The sequence below is a fragment of the Anopheles moucheti genome, chromosome 3 (genome assembly GCF_943734755.1).
Source record: "Anopheles moucheti chromosome 3, idAnoMoucSN_F20_07, whole genome shotgun sequence".
In the NCBI taxonomy this organism is placed as follows: Eukaryota; Metazoa; Arthropoda; class Insecta; order Diptera; family Culicidae; genus Anopheles; species Anopheles moucheti.
In genome coordinates, this window is record NC_069141.1 from 48583814 (window position 1) to 48605261 (window position 21448).

The 21448-nt window shown below is 41.3% G+C and overlaps 1 protein-coding gene across 1 annotated transcript in view; it reads left to right on the forward strand.

Moving 5' to 3' along the window:
* The window catches only part of LOC128300741 (SCY1-like protein 2), a 71669-nt gene that overhangs the window by 33912 nt on the left and 16309 nt on the right, over positions 1–21448 (forward strand). The window contains exons 4-17 of the mRNA XM_053036917.1: positions 695–835; positions 3481–3697; positions 3769–3914; positions 6176–6306; positions 6674–6788; positions 10662–10807; positions 11113–11266; positions 12336–12512; positions 12595–12667; positions 15215–15351; positions 15427–15640; positions 15718–15876; positions 16826–16920; positions 18376–18441. Coding sequence (XP_052892877.1) covers positions 695–835; positions 3481–3697; positions 3769–3914; positions 6176–6306; positions 6674–6788; positions 10662–10807; positions 11113–11266; positions 12336–12512; positions 12595–12667; positions 15215–15351; positions 15427–15640; positions 15718–15876; positions 16826–16920; positions 18376–18441 — 1971 coding nt within the window. The remainder of the gene's footprint in view (positions 1–694; positions 836–3480; positions 3698–3768; positions 3915–6175; positions 6307–6673; positions 6789–10661; positions 10808–11112; positions 11267–12335; positions 12513–12594; positions 12668–15214; positions 15352–15426; positions 15641–15717; positions 15877–16825; positions 16921–18375; positions 18442–21448) is intronic.

The following is a 21448-nucleotide window of genomic DNA, read 5'->3' on the forward strand; positions in this document are numbered from 1 at the left end:
AGCGCCATTATCGTCAACATCGTGATCATTATCGAAGCTCTAAACGACCGTCATCAACGGAGGCTATCAATAGACTTCGATTGTGTTATTTGACGAGGTAGCTAGAGGTAGAGACAAGATGTGTTCCGAAAGGTGACCATTAGACCACCCGTACAATATACAGAGCACAGTGCCAAACCTCAGAAGCACCTACACTTTGGGAGTATCCTTGAGGAGCAACAAGCTCGCTCAATCCGTGGTCCGTCAAACTTGCATCGTAAATCAATGTTCGAGCAGAAGTACGCATGGAAACCCGTCACGTTAGAAAATCTGGGTTTACTCAGATAGCCGCCGTATTGCTAATGGTTGTAATTATTTGTACAGGAAAGACATCCGATAAACAACAAAAATATTTCAATAAAAATCTCTAATCACCACGCTAAAGACGAGTTTTTTTTCAATTTTATAGCTCTATCAACAAAATTTCCCCAATGTCCTTGGGGAATATTATTCGAGCACGTGACACTACCTAGTAAAAAGCGTACGGAATACTTCCCCTACCTGTAGGACCCGAACCTTCTACTGTTATTCCAATTCTACCGCCTACTAAAGCTTTTCGATTCATTTTATCAACAGAACACCCACAAACAAGTAACCTGTGTTATATTCCATCCTCGTCTCTTCTTTCCACTCGCTATCCGGTTCTGCGAGCCAGGAAGCAGGCGGAACAATTACGGGACCACCGACCACGGGAGCATCCGGACAGCACTGCCCAAACACTATCGCCACGAATCGGCCAGCCCACGCGAAAGAGTACACGTTCCTGGACATTGAGCTGAAGTACGGAATCCTACAGGTATGGTTGCTATAGCATTGAACCATTCTTCGCTTTATTGTTTTCCCCGTTCCCTATAGCTGTACCGCAAAAACACAACCGTCCCTTTCGACTGTCTCCCATTCACCGGTATCTAATACCCTATTAATAAAGGTATCCACAATTTGTCATCGGACCGCGAAGCCTTGCCGATCGATGCAAAAGGGCAAAGAGAGTTTCCCAATAGGTCTGCCTTAGGTCGAACGAAACCCCAGGCACGCACATAGCAACCCGCCCTATCAAAGCATCCTAAAATAAAAGAAGTACAAGAAAGGATTCCTAAAGCGTTCGGAGAACCAATGATTCGTGAAACTGGCCACCTTTTCCCGTGCCAGAACGGCTTCTGGTCAGAAAACATTCTTCCAAATCGTATCATTGCGTCGTCCGACTGTGACGATGAAGTACAAGCAGGTGCCCCGTACCGGCCAACTGGAAGATCGCATGCTTTCATTTTATGTCGTCCTTTTTCTTCATCCTATTTTGTCCCGTCCGAGCAGTCATCCTTCCTTCCTCGGCAAAATCGGATCAATAAATAAATGGAAACAAACGTTTTCGCACACCGCCACCGTAGCAATGACAGAACGCCATCATGCGCAAAAAATAATTCTTGCACGGCGAAGTATCTAATGGTTATTGGTGACATTTTTATAACATTTAAACCATTTTGTTGCACTGAAAAAACGATAAATAGGAGTACAAAATATCTCGCCTCTTTTCCTGATAATTGTCTACGTTCGGCCGCATAAACGTGCATGGAAAACGTGACAAACGTGAGCAGCATTACTGTTATTTTGCTCGCTTCCCCATAAATGTCCATTGTTGGGGCAGCTTGATCGATTAGAACGAGAAAACTCCAGATCAATGTCGAGGATAGTACATTTTACGCAAATCGACTGCTCGATCCATCGCGTTCCAGATGGAATTGCAAAGGGGCCACGTGCACGCTGTACTTTCTCGTTAGTCACCACCCGATGGTACAGCTTCAAGCAAACTTGTTTAAAAATGCATTCTTTTTTCCATTTCCGGTTCCGATCCTCTCCCTTTCGGAAATAATGCCTTTGCCAATGCTCGTTATTGTAGAGGTTTCCGCTTTGCAGCCGTTTGCTTCAGTCTGTTTCCACACGCTGAACTATTGCCCGAAGGAAACTATTCTTTGTGCAGAATAATGATGATTTCAAATGGCATTTCTTCACGTTGCCAAAGTCACGTTTCAGTGCTATAAAGCTGTAAGTGAAACGAGGCCGAGCAGTTTGCCAGTACGGCAATTGATACGATACTACAGATGCGGAACGATTCTGATGCGTGTTCTTGCTTAGCTTTTACGGATAAAGTTGTGGTCTGTCAAGTAATGTTGGCATTCCAACGAGGCCAATTTTATTGACGACATTGAGGGGGATTATAGCAACTGGAAACTATCGTTATTTATAAGTTATCTTGCAACTGCAATGGAATTTGAGGATGCAGCATCAGGCCAAGGTGTAAAACAAAGCACGACATTGCACGCATTGCAGTATTTGTGCAATATGAAATCCTATATTAGTCTTACCCAAACTACTACAAAGCATGTAGTAAATGTTTCCGCTATAATTAATTTTAATTTATTTTCTTCCATTACCATAATCAAAATATTATATCAACAGTAGTAGTACGGTTAAGTCGCACATGATTTTTAAAAGAACATCTTCAAGATTATCAACATCAAGACAACTTATTCCACACTCCTTTCCTACTTCGTTGAAGCTTTCGATTTAGATTGTCATAATGATTGTAAATTATTTTAAAATAATATTTGTCAGAGTATTTTTTCGCTTTTGTTTCGTTTTGTTTATTTTTCGTTTTTTATTTGTTTGCTCTTTTTATTTTTTTAACTATCGTTTCTGTTCATGTATTTTATTGTTTTGCATTTTACTATTCTTTTAAACTTCATTTCTCCATCTATTTTCCCTTTCCTATTTATATGCTTTATTTGCTTATTATGTACCTTGTAATGCACTTTTCTTTTACTCATTTATTTATTAAACTTTCAATGTGTTTCACAATGTGTTATCTGCTGCATTCGCTGTCCGTCTGTTTTATTTATTTTGATTCATTTATTTATTTATCCATGTCATCTACTTATTTTATTTTTTTAAATAAAAATAAACAAATAAATTTTAAATAAAATTTAAAAATAATCAGTTAATAAAGTTCATCCATTGGTCAATTTATTTATTTTTCTATAATATTCATGCTTTCTTTTGTATTTAATTTATTTCCCTGTAAAAGATATGTAAACAATGTTTCTGTGTGGCCTATCTTTGTGTGAATTATACTGTAAGTGCGTGCAAACATCAGTACATTGCTTCATTTATTTTTTGCGAACCTTGAATTCTCTTCAGCCCATATGCCAATGATAATGCGGCAAAAAATCGTCATAAAACAATAATAAATAATAGATTTAAAATACTTGCAATGTGACTCATATACATGCGAAATTCGACGATTCGACGAAACACAACCCGTCTGTTTACCTTACGAGACGATGGGAACTCCCACAAATCGTTTGATTTCATCCCCATTTCTATATACCCTTCCAATATCAGAAACGAAACGACCATTGTGAAATTTGTTCATTTCATTTGTTCCAGATAACCGAAGCATTATCGTTCCTGCACTACTCCGGGCAAGTGATACACAAAAATGTCTGCCCATCATCGATCCTGATCACGAAGAAGGGCACCTGGAAGTTGGCCGGGTTCGAGTTCACTGAGCGCACCAACGAAACCGATGCAACCGATCCCGTACCGTGCCAACCTTGGTCAACCCGAGCCTCCAAGCTGGTGCAACCGAATCTGGACTATATGGGTAGGGGATTCAACTCAAAACCAAGCAGCGAAAACGCACATCCAACTCATCGCGATTCATCTCATCCACAGCTCCCGAAATCCAGATTAATAGTAGCTGCAGCATACTGAGCGATATGTTCTCACTCGGGATGGTTATTTGTGCCATATTCAACCACGGCCGCTCGCTGATACAGTCGGGCAACTCAACCTCGACCTACCTGAAGCAGATGGAATTGGTTGGTATTTTTGGCACGCACCACATGGCATAGATATGATTTCATACCCGATGCTGCTTTCTATGCTCCTTCGTCACTATTTTTTTCACGCCCCATTTTGCGATTGCATCCCCACACCGTTGGGGCGTACCGACGAAATGAACTATTTCGACCAGTCTTCTTTGTCTGTCGAGTGACTTCGCGGTCATGATAAGTATTCGGCCCAACGTTAACGTAAAGCTGCTCGCTGAATGCAGCAACGATCCTCCGAAGGCTCGACGTAAGGCTTTAAACTCCAATCGGTAGTGCGGGGTTGGTTAAGGGCATACATATACACACGCACACACGCACACACTATCAGGTGCTATGTCTAGTGTACATTCCACAGTTTCTGACTGATGTTTTTTTCCCAATTTTCCGCCAGCACGTGAATAGTATCCAATTTAAGCTTTGATCTACGGTGGGTATCTTTCCGACTGGTGGGTTCGGTCTCTCGCTTGGTTGAGTACACCACTGCAAAGCCTGGCAGGTTGGCTTACTTCGCCGAACAAAGCAATCTTCGAAAGTAACTTTCTTTACGAGTTTCGTGAAGACATCGTTCGCGATGGGATGGGCGTACGCACAAAAGGGCGTACGCATAATTCGTGCAATGACAGCCAGGTAAAAAAATAATACAACCACTGGGGAAAGTGAGCGTGCTCAGTGTAATCTTAAATTCCGTACATCGTTTATGCTACTGGTTCTGATAACGCACGAGCACAGCAACCAAGCATACGAGGTGGGTTGATGGTTCAGGTTCCGGGCGTAATATTCCGTTTCAAAATCAGGCCGACGTCCGTTACAAGGTAACTGTTTTATCCCTGCTGAAGAGATTTTTTGTACTGTTTCACTTTCCAGTCTTTAACCTTAAAATCATGTCATTACCTTGCTTTTTATGGTTTCATAATACCGCATGGGATGGGATTAATTTTATAAACATGATGTTTTCTGCAGGTGGTACGATGCTTTTGTTATTTTACGCAGGTTATGTTTGTACGACCTTTTAAAAACAAATACAGATATTACTTATATAGTGCTGATTATTGCCTCATACTCTGTATGGCCACACACTGTTTTTTATAATTGTGTGGTGTGTGAAGCATGTATTTAATCTATTTCATACAATTCAATTGCTGATGATATTAATATAACACATGTTGCCCTTTTTAGCACTTTGGAGGTGCTAACTTTGTAGCACAACAATAAATTACCTTGACAAGTGTGTGTAAGGAAACATACGGCTTACGCGTATGAATCTAAATTTCTAGCTTCGTCGCTTCGACGGCAAGACCTTTTCCATATTCATTTTTTTAACATGGTTAGCTTCCATTTTATTCACAACAATAATTAAATCAATTCCAAACTCTGTACACGCGCGCGGGACCAACCGTACGGGGACAAGGAATGATTTTCCCCTTTCACTAGAAATACTCCACGATTGCAGACGAGCAACCGTCTAGCTACTCGAGCTGTAGCAGCCAACTCACCAGCTGATGGTGAATTGCAACGGGAAACATACTTTTTTCCGCTTGCTTCACACCGATTGGAAGCAGTTGGCTTGGGGTTGTTTGGAGACTAGAGTTCACCGTACATGTGTGCTTTGTGTGTCACCTTCGTTTTCCCGGGTAGGAAGACTGACAAAAAATGTTATTAATATGTACTGCCACAGAGCTTGTTGATTAGATTCAAAAATACATTCATTTCGCCTAGTACGCTGTCGAACTTGGAGCTGTTCTTTTTTTTTGCTTCTTTTGACGTTCGACGAAGTCGTAAGGGGAGTCAAATTATTTGCAAAGAAAAGAAAATCTCTAGAGTTCCAACACAAAACACAGGTTTGTGTGCGTACGGGGGAAAGACAGCTCGAGGCGCAGGCCTAAATGGAGCAAGCCTATTATTAGAAGCCCATTGATACTGCAAATATCCCACGCGATAAAGCTCCGTCACGACACACGTGCACGAATATATACCATTCACACGCAATCAATGTGGGCAACATGAGCGGACATCTACGCCGTTGCCATTCTGTCTGTCGCTGTGCCGGTGTGTGCTGGTTGCCTGGGTGTAACGTTTGGCGCCATGCTTCCTCTTACTACACACACTCGCATACACCGGGTGAAGGGGATGCGTCGGACACCGCTGGCACTAGTCCCCTACTAGGTCTGAACCAGTGGGTGATTAGTTTAAACGGAGCGAGCGAAAGCGAGTGAATGGAAAACGTGAACTAATTTTCTATAAATCATCAGCTAGATGAGGCCGTACACAATATCCTTCCAAGGATACCGATCCCGCTGCAGGAGGCAACCACAAGGCTATTGAAGAAATCACCCGGAGCTCGCCCGACGGCTCAGCTACTAACGCTCATCAAGTACTTCAGGTAGGATGGACACATTTACTTTTCCACCTCGCTCGGTGGGCGATGGTGAACGAAGAGGTAGAATAAAAAAAACCAAACAAACATATTCCGGCCATTCCATCTTCACCCATCCATTCTTCCCGGAAGTTTCATGGCGAATCGACGCACAGCACGCGGAACGGAGCGGCATAATTGGATTGTCCGTGTTTTTTTCGTGCTCCGTTCGGTACCTAATTCCATTCCGTTCCGTTTCGAATCGTTGGCATTTCGTTATTTTCCCATCTTCGTCTACTGTCGCAGAACCGGTGATGTTTTTACTCTCATTTTTTTAATTTTTTTATTCTCCCTTCTATCCTTTTTTTTCCTCATTTTAATCCGACCCGCACAGCGATCCTGCCGTCCAGGCGCTACAATTTCTCGATGTCATCAACATGAAGGATCCGACGCAGAAAACGCACTATTACCGTAGCACCCTGAGAGAAGTGTTGCCGTTCATACCGCGGGTAAGATAACGCAACGTTTGCGCTTCGGTAAAATATGTTTTTATTTGTTGTTTCTCCTCGTCGTCAACGCGTCCGCAGCGCATCAGCGTAGGCTGACAAGAACTAACAAAAACAATTCATTCAAGTGGCTCCTGTAGCATCCCATGCTCAGAGCGAACGCTTCTCATGTACGCCACCTTGCCAGCACCTGCCTTGACGGGAAAGGCTTGCGCAAAAATTGCTTCATTTCGCTTCAAAACGCAAATTCGTAATAATGCCACCGTTTTGGAAGCAGCCGGGCAAATTTGCCCGTGGCCAAACAGTGCTTCCAGGCGAAAAAAATAAGTTAACCGAAGTTAATGATTTAATACCAACCGATGAATATTATGCACAATTACTGTCCCGCTTTTGTTTGTATAATTCTGTTTCATATTCAAGCGAACGCATAATTGACTACCGTAAAGGTGAGTTCACTCGGTACAGTGTTTGCTGAAGCCGATAAGGATTAGAAGAAAATATTGTTTTGCAGAATGCATCCCGCAATGTGATATTATTACATTGTAGTAGCAATCAATTTTCATGCTTCGCTGGGTGAAGCAATTACAAAATAATAAAACATAAACCTAAACAACATGAAACTACAATTTGCACAGCAAGTGGGCATCTCATTTGAATAAACCGATTAAACATTGTTGTCATTGTCTATCGTATCATAAAATGATGAATTAGCCATTATACACGTTGCGCTAGTTTGTTTTACGCTAGTTTATTACATTTAGTTCTATGTATAGTTTTATTCAATTTATACCTTTACTTAATTCTTTGTTCCGGTATTTAATTGTTTACCTAACTATTCATAGCAAATATTTAATTGTCTTCAGTAATCTATTGCACCAATTTCCATCCTTACAACTATTTATTTGTTACCGCTCTCCTTCAGGTAATGTTCTACATGTGACTTGAATTATTCGAACCTTCCGTCTACTTAATACACATCCCTTCTACCACAAATCAATCCCTTCGGCGGATGATGTATCATAAACACAGTTTTAATTAAGTTTTTTTTACTGGAATTATTTGATGATTTCAAATGCGTTTCAAATACATGGAGTTTTGTAGATTGTAGCCATTCTTCTATTTTTTCATTTATCTAGCCAATTATAAATCAAGTAAGATATAGTAAATATCAGCATTAGCTTATTTCTCTAATCAATACCAATTATACAGCAAGAAGCACAGCATTAAAAAATATACAGCATTTTAGGTATTTCAATTTTTTTTTTTGGTTTTTACTACCCACACCTCATTTTACCTCTGAAGCCCTGAACAACACTGGCGGCGATTGATAATAATCATTTGATAAAAGCTTGTAATACAACGGCCATGAGCTATTTTCAAACAACTTTCTCACGTAAAACAACGACCCAAGCGAGAGCTTTCTGTCTTTATCAAACCTGTTTGTAAAACAGGCAGGACTCATCGATTGATTGATCCTTTATGCGGTTTCGAGACTGTTTGCCTTAACCTGTACACCAATCACCGGATGTAAACAACCTTTTCTCTTTTTCCAGTTCATTTGCGTTCCTGCTTAATAAGGGTTCGTCTTCCCCGTCCCTCACTCACATCAGCTATCAGCTGCAAAACGTTGTTCCAATCGTTTCCCAAACGTTCTGTAAGAGCTTGGCCGAACCTAAGGGAAGCCATTTTGCCAATGCTTCAAAAACCTCTCAATGCTCGTTCACCCGCCCGAGGCAAATTGACCTGATGCAAAACTCAGCTTCCCAGAACCGAGCGCGGTTTCAAAAATCAATCAACCTCAATCGATGCAATCGAAGGATAGCCGGGTAGCAGCAGTCAAGCTTCACTTGCCTGTGAAAACCGACCGAGTTTGTGACGAGTGTGCAGGCTCATAGCTCATCTTACCCGGCACAACCTGTTGCACACTTTTTAGCTGTCGGACCATTAGATCCAATCGAAACCGATGCGCAGTCGGTGGGGAATGGGTTTCGATTTTCTTCGAATGATTCGCGAAGGATGTTCAACCAAACCAGTAAGCGATCCCCAATCCGGACGGTGTTAACAATGTGAAAGTGCAAATTAGATTTGATCGTCCGACTTTTCTCACTTCAGCAGTCCGTTAAAGGCAACAATATTGAACTCAGCGTCGTTTGACGATATTCCTTTTTCTGCTGCCATACCGTGCCATCTTATCGAGCACATCACCCGCTTCGTAAGAGGGCGCTACACGGAGTAGCAGCCTTCCCTTTTGGTATGTGATTTACCAACACTCGCATTGATGGTTACGCTTTGGAGGGGGAGGAACGGGCAGGCAAGCAACACGAACAACAGTAATCAGTTTATCGTGCTGGTGGTGCCCTATAAATCTCACCGTTTTCGTTACATGGGCCCCTCTTGTTGCCCTCTGTTTAATTTGCCATCCAACGGATGATGGGTCTTAAATTTAATAGCTCACACCTCATACCTGCGTGCTGAAAGCGATCATACGCGTGACAGGTGGTGTGAAAATGAAAATCCAAATGTGTAGTACAGACAACCTGGCTACGGAAAGTATTTTTCAATATAATCAATGGTACGTTCATATCTGTTTAAAGGCAGAAATAAATTAGTGCTTACTAAGTTGATTAATCATTAATCTTATAATGGCTTACACCCATTCTTTTACCGAGTAGGATGTGAGATCATTTAATACATTTTTAAGTGTTACTTCAATAGACAATGAACGATATATTATGTCTTTCTCATCGATCTCTTTTAGTTTAACTTGTCCACAACAAACTGAGAGTCATTAGACTCAATCTCTAAATGGAATATGAATGATTTCATCTGAGCTATTTCTAAGATATTCGGAAGAACTTTATAATCCTCGAAACAGTTCTAATCGTGGTCCTACATAAACAGTTAATTAAAAACAATGATTATCTGATTCCAGAACAGACTGAATACAAAAAATGTTTCCATCCTAATATTAACCCGAAAAAAATTCAACTCTTGTAGTGAAATAGAAAATGTAAATGATCGTAATGGTGGCATTTATTGGTACAAATTTCAGTCATTCAGTGTTGGAGTCAGTCGAATGAATCGTTCACATCACTTTTAAAAATAGAATCATCCTTAAGAGAAGAATCGAAGAATATCCCAAATTATCGTTGGGAACGATTTTTAGTAGATGATATATGATTTTATGGATGATATATATCATGTTAGTAAGCAACACTGACAGTTTAGACTGACAGTTTCGACGGAGTTTAAGATGGATCCCAAACATCCCAAATAGTTCATCATCTTTGTTTGACATACGTCGCGAATATTGCCTGCTCGGTATATAAATCTGCACAATTACACGAATGTTCCAGGATACACCTGAATTATGGTCCGATAATTAATATGATTAATCAAATCAAAGGGAATAATTTATGATGTTAAAATTTAAAGTTTTCAAGATTTAATATCCTCCCAACTGTCATGGAACGTAGTCAAATATTACGAAAATATTACTGAACCTTTCGAAATTCCAGTACACGTTGCTAATGTCACGTGTATTTTTACGCTTTTTTTCTCATCACTTTCCGATCACTTTTTATTGTTTAAACCAATAGTAAACATTCGTCGAAATTAACTGTTTGTCGTCTAATGGAATATAAGTGGAGCAGCTGCAACGCAAGACCGAGCGTAATCACTTATCAAAACGATCTATTATCGTTAAGTTCTTCCAAGAAACGGATAGTTTTCCTTCAAAGCATACGTGCGCCGGAACAGATAAACTACAAATGGCTGTTCAATTTGTCTGTCATAACCATTCACGTCGGTTTTTGTTACCGTACACTCACGGACCTCCTCTGGCTACTGTTTTTTTCTCTCTTTCTCTTCCAACAGAAACTCTGGTGGCAACATATCTGGCCTAATCTGCAACAGGAAATGCGTGCTGATGAAGTGCTGGCCGCAGTGTTGCAGCCCGCCCTAACCCTGGTCCAAGAATCTTCAAACTCGGAATATGAAGCAATCATTTTACCTACCTTTAAGTAAGAACCATTGTTTCCTTACCCTCGTTCCATTGTGTTCGCAAGCATTCCTATCCCCACCACCACCATCTCGTTGTATGTACGGGTTTGTCCCGAGCCTTCCTATCCGATGACGATGTTTTCCACTTTCCCAACCATCGCATTGGGTGTACTGTGTCAGTTCTGTGTGTACTTTACAAGCAAGATCTTAACAGATTTCACACATCCCCGGTACCGACCACCATCCCCGCACGGTGGGGTTTTGGTGGTTTGTATCAATTTTTGGTCTTCTCTTCTCTTCTGTTTGCGCTCTCACTCGCCCACAGGACTGTTTTTGTAGCTCCAAAATCTATACAAGCAACCGTAGCGTTATTAGAGAACTTACACATTATTCTAGAGAAAACACCACGGGATGATATACGGACGGAAGTTTTACCCTTACTGTTCAACGCGCTGGAAAGCACAACGATACAGGTGCAGGTGAGTGTGAAGCGGCTCCACAGTGAGTGCCTGGCTGGGATGGATATCATGTGTTATTAGCAGGTACGGTATTTAGAGTGCTGTGTGAAATGGCACCGTATGTCTGCCCTATCATGGAAGCAATCCAATTATGTAATTCTCGACCTCTTTATCCCCCATTGCTAATCTCCAACGAAAAGGGAGACTTCTTCCTATCTTCAGCGTCCGACGAAGACGTACCGTTTGGTTTCAAGACAATTAAAATCACTGCTATAGAACCATACTTCACTCGCTTTCGCAAGGTGTACGAAGAGTTAAACGATTGTTTATGAAGTGTGTGATTGTTTTATATTTCGCACAATAATAATCCTTTAACAATAACACACTATATAAAGCTCGCCACAGACCGCACCAATGTTCCTAGATCGGATTTTCGTTACTATAACAATAAATGATAAAGGTAAAATAGTTGCACTATTCTTGTTTTCATCTTGTGATAATGATGTCGATATGTCTCGACAGAAATCAAGTCTACATAAAAATGTTCTATTCAACTATAAATCGTTTCAATACACGTCCTAATTCAATCCACAATTCGAACGCATTGCACTATTTTACAATTCGAATTTCATAATGCTTGCCTTTACTCAATTCCATCTTTGCGTCTGATACTGAAATCGATAACTCGGACGGAACAAGTCGAAGTTCAATCAAATCCATCACGATCCTATCAAGATCATACCCTGAATCAACTTCCGCATACTCTTGGGCAACGCCTCCAAGCGGAGATTAAGATACATTCCATCCAACTCTAGCAGCAAAGCAGAACGAGAAAAAAGGGCTCGTGCATTTTGCCCTTTCTCCAATGTCAATTATCTGCAGCGCGAATCAATCGTCTCTCCAAGGCAACGAAACTTCGTGAAAGCTACGGTTCAACGCTTTTGTTGAAACCCCTAAACCCCGTAGGTGGAGAGATGGAGGATATCGTCGTGATTCAAGTTGTGATAAATTAATTTCCCACAGTTTTCCTCCATCTGCTCACTCGCACTCGATGCACACGTTCGCGTTGCTTGTCGTCTCTCGTTCACAGAGTGCGGCCCTGGTGGCGGTAACCAATGTGTACGACTATCTCGACGACATCACGATCAAGAAGCTGGTGCTGCCGAAGCTAAAGTCGGTGTTCGAGAAGAACCAGAGCGATCTGAAAATCATGGGCAACGTGCTACAGTGCGTCGAACGTACGCTGGATAAGCTGGATAAGTCTCAGGTGAGTTACCACCATGCCGGTACGCCATCGTACGAATGGTAACCAGTTCTCATTCCCGGTTTCCTTTGCTGCTCCGTGACAGATAATCGATGAGGTGCTGCCGCTGCTGCTCGAAGTACGACTCACCGATCCGGACATCGTGGTGCGCGTCGTCAGTAAGTATGCAACTTCCCATCAACCCCATAAATGTGCTTCCCACGGCACTCGCCGCGTGTCCCTGAGAGCTCGACTGAGCTGTGAGATGACAGTTTCGCAAAATACTTGCCAGCGGGTTTACCTGTTGCAATTTAGCTTGCGGTGGGTTTACTTTACGTTGCAAAATCTTTCCATTGAACCGGCCATCCGGGACAGTTCAATGAGCTTTTGCAACATAAACGTTGCCGTACGCCGAACCGTACACTGTGTGTGTGTCTGTTTTCTGCAGTTTTGCAATAGCCCGAAAGCATTTGGGAGGAGTCCATTGTGCGATGCAGATGGTAACGCTCATCTGGGGACTTATCATACTCCCAATGTCCGGGAGATGTTTCAGCAATTTCATCCATAGCCATTAACCTGGCGGTAAATGATACAAAGAATAAAGCATTCGTGCGTAGTAACCATGCAAAGCAAATCGTTCTTCGCATGGGGCTCAGCATTGCAACGAGTAGAATCTACGAGTTTGGCAGAAGCAGCATAAGAAAAACATTATTTGAAATGTTTTTCGACCTCTATTATGAGTAGTTGGAGAAACCCATCAGAAATTCACTAGCCGTACGCTCATTATTAATGGTGTACAATTTATCAACCACACCTGGAAGTCTGGCAGAGCCATATTGGACAGTATGTTAACTAGTAGGAAAGCAGACCCGAGGCGCTAGTTCATACATGAAACATGTGCTATCACATGTAATAGCAGGAAAAACGAGTTTTTTTTGTTGTTGCCGGCAATGTTTGTTGATTTGTACTACAACCCGTAACATTACTGTGGCCTTATGGCCGTGTAATACATCATAATGTCAAGGACAAGCCCGAGGACGAGTGAACATTTACTTGTTTCCTTTTTTTGTTTAACGGTTATGACTTTTGTACGATTAATTCACAATTGTTATGCTAGAGACAGAATTGTGATGGCAAACCCGTTGACCAACTTTATAACAAATATCGCAGCCATCATCTATGCAAATATTCTAACATAAAGCAATCAAGAAATAAAAGAATACTTTTGGTATTCAAATATACTTTTAAGATCGGACTGTTAATTTATCAAAATATTTTGTAATAACTTATCCTCCATCCTCTATAAACATAACAGTAATGCCGTTTTGCAACTGCAAACGAAGAAAAGTAATCACTTCGGACGAGTTGGTCTAAAATTTACGTACAAAAATATCTTGCTACACCTACATGCAAAACTTCGTCCAGCCATACTGTTGCTAACGGAGAAAACTGGTCCTTGCATTACGTCATCAAAACGATAGTGTAGGCGTGCTAATATTAACAACTAGAGCATCAACAACAAAAATTTCCCATCCCGGGTTTTGCATCCTATTTCCATGGAAACAGAGTATTGTAACTGGCCGAACACGTTTATTTATACAATCGGTGGGAGTTTGGCATATTCAAAGAATTATTACACATAGTAGGCATTGATTAAAGCAAGGGGCGTTGTGTGCTTCCTTGTCAATGCTCGTTTATTTGTTAATAGTTGAATCATTCTAATTAAAAGTATAGTTATAGATATATTATAATAACAGAACAGAAACAATAATTATAATAATAAATATACAAGTTATATCTGGTATAGTATTACTAGAGAATATTAAACCAGACTATACGCTAGAGTATTTTCACTGGGTTAGTCTCTTCGACTACACTAGAGACTAATCGACGTCTGCCCGGGCTCGCTCTCTTTTGTTTCAACCATCAAACGAGACACATCGCAAAATAAAATAATACTTATATTTTTCTTATTATTAGTGATATAATAATAGTGAATTGTATATTATTGCCTGTCCAATTTATAATTGAGATTTTTAGGCAACTTTTATAATTACGCTGAGTGTATATATTCCGCACTTTCGTTCTGCTGTCGCATGTGACGTGAAAAACAATCCACGTATTAATGGATATTCAGTGCACGGCACATTTTCGTTGTAATGCATGCACAATGCATCGTGTAATTCGGTGAGCAGTAATTAGACTTTCACCACCGATATCAAAGGATCATTTTCGACAAATTTCCACAAATCGATGAGGAATAAGCACAGCGACACACTCAACCACTCTTAAAAGCACTCTGTTCAGGCCATAGTTTGATGCATCCGATAAAAGCCAAAGTCCTTCCCGGAGCAGCTGACACGGTCCACATAAAATTATCTTCCTCCTGCACTCGGTTGGAATCTGGTGCTGTTAGTAAATGTAATTTAATGAGCTGGAAATCATGTCATAAACCAGTTGATACACTAATAAAGCAAATTGAACAGTAAGCGTACCGCATCCTCAACCGACCCACAAGGGGACGACGGTGTTGCGATGTGTCGCGTGTAAATTATACGTGTGTGCATACATAAAGCATAACGTTGGTGGGCGTAAAATTATTCATAGGATTTCCTTCCATTTCCGTCACCCCTTTTGTTGCTACCAGGCAGTGAGTTCTGTAACGCTCACGACATCCTGTTGCCGTCACCAGCTTTATTTTCCCCATTTTGTTCCATTATCCACAGACATCTACCGGATCATGCTGTGTGACAAAAAGTATGGCTTAACCGTTAACATCATGGCGACGAAGGTGATGCCCACGCTGCTACCGCAAACAGTGAATCCGTCGTTAAATCTCGAACAGTTTATGATCCTTCTGGAGGTACGTATAAAACCGGTGGTGCCTGGCAGCCAGCACAGAAATGCATCTTCTATAATTTGTACCGCTCTACATCAGGTGCTTCAAGAAATGCTGGACCAAATAGATAGACAACAACGTAACAAATTGAAGCTGGACAATCTATCGCTCCCATCGCCGGACCGGCACCGACCGCTGCGGCACCAGTTCTCGTCCGACAACATGAACGCGCAGCAGTTCAACATACCGAACCTACGCATCGACCAGCGCAAAACGTCGAGCGCCGAGGATATGGCACGCAAGAACTCGACAGGTACCCGAAGAGGTATTGGAATGTCTAAACGTGTGCATGCTATAGTTGTGTGTGTGTCGTAACCCCATTTCTAACAGGATCGGGTGCTCTAGGTAGCTGGTGGTTCGGCGGATCACCGTCCTCGCCGGACAGTAACTTCCTGCGTGTGGTAAACGCTTTCCCGAACCGCCGACTGTCCGACAATACGCTCATGACGCCGAAAATACGCATCGCGCCCTCTTGTGCTTCGTCTCCGGGTGAGTAGAAATGCAACGATGGGAAGTATTGTTTAACATATTCCTGCAAAAAAAAACCCTTTTGCAAACGTTACCCTTCTAGTGACGTGTCTTGTATGAAGATTTTCACGATGAAATCAATAGAGCCCGTATTTTTTGGACCTGAAACTCTAAAATTTTGGAAACGATTTCTTTACAACGCGTACTATAACTCGCTAAAATTGCAACTAGTTCAAACAAATTTTATATCCAGCAAAATGTGTTTTTGTCCAACAAAGTTTTACCACGTTATCTATGTTCTAGAGTTGATGTAATAGATGCTTTACATTTTATAGCATTACTGACAGTAACACCTTTCTGTCGCTTTTCAATTAACATACTGGAATTAAGATAAATCATGTGGTAGTAGATTTTCACTACAAAAGATACACATCAATGCTTCACTACACCAAGCAAACCTAATCTCTTGCTAATCCTTTCTCTACCATATAAAATATTCACTGTCCAACAGTCTATGTTTTCGGTGGAAAGTTTGCTAGTATCGTTGTACGAACAGGATAGCGACACAGTACGAAGCGACATAACCTCGACCCACAGTAATCCTTTGAATAATTGCACAAATTACAACACATTGCAACCAATAAATTATCAATGTTCTTTGGTGCCGTCGCGTGGAACTTGGCTATCGTCTTGGGAATTTAGCCGCATTGAGTTGATGTTTGAGTTAGCTGTCCGGAACACATGAAAACCTCAAGCCTTGCTCATCGACAGCGTCCGCAATATCCACAGCTTCGGTCATGCCATGGTGTCACACTCCCGTTGCACTCATTGCGGTGAACTTTAACCGTCGCTCACTTAAGGGATAAAACAAGCTTAGGGCATAAGCTCTATCGTTCGGCCCAGCCCAGCTGCCCTTGTGTCTCTGGCTGGTTTCCATGTTTCCACACTACTTGTTCTTTCCCCGTTGCAGGTGGAACCCCGGGCGGAGGGCTACCGATACGACGACATTCGAGCATTGGTCCGCAGGAACGACGTGGCTCCAACATCAATCTGTCACCACCGACTGTAAGTAGCAAGTGGTCGATCTGCAAACCTATCAACACCCTGTTTGTAGCGTGCGTATGTCCGTGTGTGTGTGTGCGTGTGCGTGTATCTTTGTAGTACTTTTCGCCTAATCGAGAAGGGTATGGTTTAAAAGTGAATAAACCGACACGCCAACAAGTAGCATCCAATTAGCCCAAGTAGCGTATAGCTGCATTAGTAAATACTGCCAGCTGTAATGCCTAGTGACTCATTTCTCATTTCTCTTTGCTATCGTACACTCGATCTTGCTATCTCACGTACATACATACACACCAACATTCTGTTGCTGTTCTGTAATATTTTCCGTACATATTCGCTCTTCACTCGTAACCTAGTGCTCCATTCGTTTTTATCAATACAGCCTTCGTCATTTGCTACATAATATTCATAAAGTAAAGCAATTGTATATCAACTTTGCTCATAAATAGTCAAATCATCATACGTCCACCATTACGGTTTCGGCTAACCAAGCAGAGTGGTGTCAGAGACTCCCTTGTCACCATTCTCAGACTTCAACTACAAACAATAGACAGATTTCAATGAATTAAAAGCATATAAACTGGTCTGCGTGGGAAACCAACTGCAGCCCACAAGTTTGCAACAAAACTTATAACAACTGATGTGTATAATTGTTATGAAAAGGTCAAACATATTTACAGTCCCATACCCAAGTGACACTGCTTATTGTCCCGCAAGGATAAACATGTTTACATGTTGCTTTCTACGTCGTCCACAAAAGCATTCCATCTAGGGCAACGATGTACAAATTTTATTTACTTCAAAGTAATGTAATATCTGTGCACCCCCGTGTATGTGAGCCAGATACGAACTCAATGATTTAATTAACATTACATCTCAAGTATATATACAGCTCGCTTCACAAGCGATGTGTTCGGTCGTACGGTCGTACCATAATAGACCCCTTCAGCTTAAGTGGAAAGCTTCCGTCGCACGATAGTTGGCTAATGAGTTTCCAAACAGTCCTTCCCATCGTGTAATCAATCACGCGCTATACGCTACCCATCACAAAAGGGGCACCCATTGCGGTCACTTGATTCACTCTTCATTAGGCATTATGACGTTGCATCTTGCGCAGGTTACGCCGCCACAGTCCACGCGGTCCATTTGATGTGGGATCGATAAAGCACGTTCACATCGCACATTGCTAACGATCGCTGTATCAGCATAAACTAACATAAACGTTTCCGTTTCTGTTTTCTCTCTTCTCTCCTATAAAACCAAATGCTCTCTGTTTCTTTTGTTTCATACATGATATCTATAAACTTCCGACGTGCTTCTCCTCTTCTCCGCTTTCCGCTTCTTCCGTGTCTTCGGCCGGGATCATCCGAATGATCATGCCTGCCGCGCCCGATGGATTCGGTGCCGATCCGTCAACGCTGCTATCCGTGCTACTTTTCCATTTTCCATCTACTGTAGCAGGCTTTCAGCGCTCGAGGTGGCTCCGGTTCGAGCCTTTCTGTGCCTTCCTCATCCGCTTACGTAGTAAGTTTCAGAGAGCGCATGTAATAGACGATGAAGTTGAATGAATGGGTACTCTGTCCGTCTGTCTGTTCTGGATGTTTCTTGAGGACCTTCACGACACGCCATGATGTGTTTTTTTTTACCTTTCTTCACACCTGCGTGGCTTCATTCGTCCGTCTTTGACATGCACGTTTGTGTCTGTGAATGTATGTGTGTGTGTGTTTTTTTTGCGATCGAGGAATCGCCAACAAATGGATCGCTCGAAAAGTACGATGAGTGGGAATGTTTTCTCACCGCACACCATTCCATTCGCATGTGACGATCGGTGCGATCGGTGTTTGTCTTTTATAGCACTTGAACGTGTGTGTGCATTTGTTTCGTCTCGTTCGGTTTCGGCTCCATGCCTTGCAGTAAATGTTCTCTTTTTTTTGTCAAAACTTTGCAGAATCTGTCCACGGGCGTGCTGACTGTCCCTCTGCACACGTGCCGTCACAGTCTAGTTCGTTGGCTGATGCCTTACTGTTGTGTCTTACAATGTCCACTGTGCGCTGTCCACCTGAATGTGACTTGTCCGTGCTTGATGCTTCTTTCTTTTTGCTCTGTTTCCTTGTCTATGTGTTTTGTGTACGTCCGCATCGATGTGCCAATTGAAGTGCCCTCCTATGTTCCGTGTGGTGTTGACTATGTTCAAGACGCTTCCAACTAAATTAACTTCTATCGCAAAAAAAACCATCCCTTGGCCACTTTTTCCCAACTTTCCTTGCCTTTATGCTGCTATGTGACCAAATAACTTGATCTTGCTTTTTCTACATGCCCCCCCACCCCTACCAATAGGTGTGACGAGAGTCGAGAGTTTTACGTGTCAGCAATTACCCTACAATCCATGGCTTTTAACGTTCGTCTACTGCTCCCATCCCAGACGATTGATTGATTAGATGAGTTGAGTTGTTTTTTCTCCTTCTTCCATTCTGGGCAAAAAAGCCATTTTCCTAACTTCATGGTAGTGTGCTTCACATGTTGTGCTCGAAACAAAAACCAGACAACCAAACAAAAGAGCCCTACTTTTTATGCATCAGTGCATCATCGTCACTTTTGCTGCATCGCATAGATAACGTTTACTGCTCCTACGAAAAAAAAAAAACTAACACAACGCCATTTCCAGTCACTTCGTTTATCCCGTTTCTCACTTCCGTTGTCATTTTTTTGCTCCTTGTCAGTTTTGTTGAGCTATTTTATTCCGGTGCACATTCCTCGTACAGGCGCATAAAGCTACTCACACCTAACCTGTTGAACTGACGCCACCTGTTGACATTTGGCCGGAAAATGTTAGCTTTTTCTTTTTTTTCCTACTTTACTCCCGCGGTTGTCCTTTCCGGCTTGGGTTCTGTTTTACTTTTGTTCCGTCGATAACGATCTATGCTATGCAATGCTCTAATGGTGGCTTCTACGGTGAAATGTATTTTTGTTGTTGTTCTCGCGACAACAATCACCAGTCCTGTACAATGGGACATGAGAGCGCGAATGGTACAATCCAGTACTGTACGGTACTGAAACAGAATGTGTCTTTAAAAAAAAACAAAAACGCAAACACCTTTTTGCAGCAGGTTTTATCCTCCGTGATTTATTTTAGAGCGCTGCACACAATGTAGTACTTGGTAAGCAGTAAGTTATTTGCTTCTAGTACTTCTCTATAAAGCGTTTTTGATTCTAACTGAAGTATGCAGGAGGAGTTAAATGAACAATACATTTCCTCATCTTAAAAAAGGTACCCTCATCAAACGTATGGGAATTTTCATGATAATATCAAATAAATATTAGCCTATTCACCAATGGTATTACTGGAATTTTCACTCACGTCATCATAGTGATGAATTTTCCAACACTTTTGATCGCCCTCATATTTTTTGCTCAACAACTTGTGCCATTTATAACAGTTTATCATTCGTTTGGAATTTTCTCTTTTCAACATTGAAGTGACGCCAACCACTCATTCCATTGTATGTAATTTTATTATTTGCGTTTTTTACACTCATTTCTGTGTGCGTAGTGCCCTTTTTTGTTTCTTTTCTTTTCCATTTGTTTACACCGGTGTAATTGTAATTAACTGAAATTAAATGAGCAGCCCTGTCAATCTTTTAATTCATATTCCCTTTCTCTCGCTCTCCACATGGATCGAGTCATTTCATCTCATTTGGCTCTGCGTCGTTTTTTAATGGTTCCGAACTTATTTGCATACCATACTGATATTTTCTGTTTTATTTGACTTCTTAAATGCTTTTCTCGCTGCCGTATTGCTCATACTCATTTAACACTAAACTCTGATTAAACTTTTCTCAACGCTTGCTAACTTGCATTACTTCAATGCACTTTTTACATACTTTCTACAATCTATAACTTGTTTTCAACGTTGTATCATCCAAACTAACTGCCCGCTTCGCTTGTTTATCTCATCCGCTAAAATGCTAAAGTCGGTTTTGCTTCGAGTTACTGTCCTGTGCCGTCCGCTTACATTTATTGTACTCGTTGCGTTCGACTGTTTGAGCTTTGTTTGTGGTTTGCGTTCGTTTCGTTTTTTTAATTAAAGTTCGATCTTCTCTATATGTCTGTTCCAAATGAATGCGTTTATTATATTGTGATTTGACTTGTAAAAAAATACTTTGTTACTCAAATTTTATTTCTAAACCTAAAACAGAATCTTTTCAAATTCGTTCTATTAAAGTACTGCTTTCGTATTTAGTTTGCTTGCGTTTATTCGTTTCTGTTACGTGAGACAAGTTTATTGAAATATCTAAGCTAACAATAATGCAAACAACAGTATTTTCAAACAGGTGGCGTGTGTTTTGATGCTTTTTAGATTCGAATTATTTGTATCGAAAATTACGTAAATTATTTACAAAATTATTTCATCCATCTTGAAAGTGGTTTCTAAGCAACGGTAAAGCTATATTTCGAGCAATATTTGTTCTAATTTACGGAACTATTTATATATGCAGCTTGTTTAAACTAAAACTCGAGATTATGTGTTACA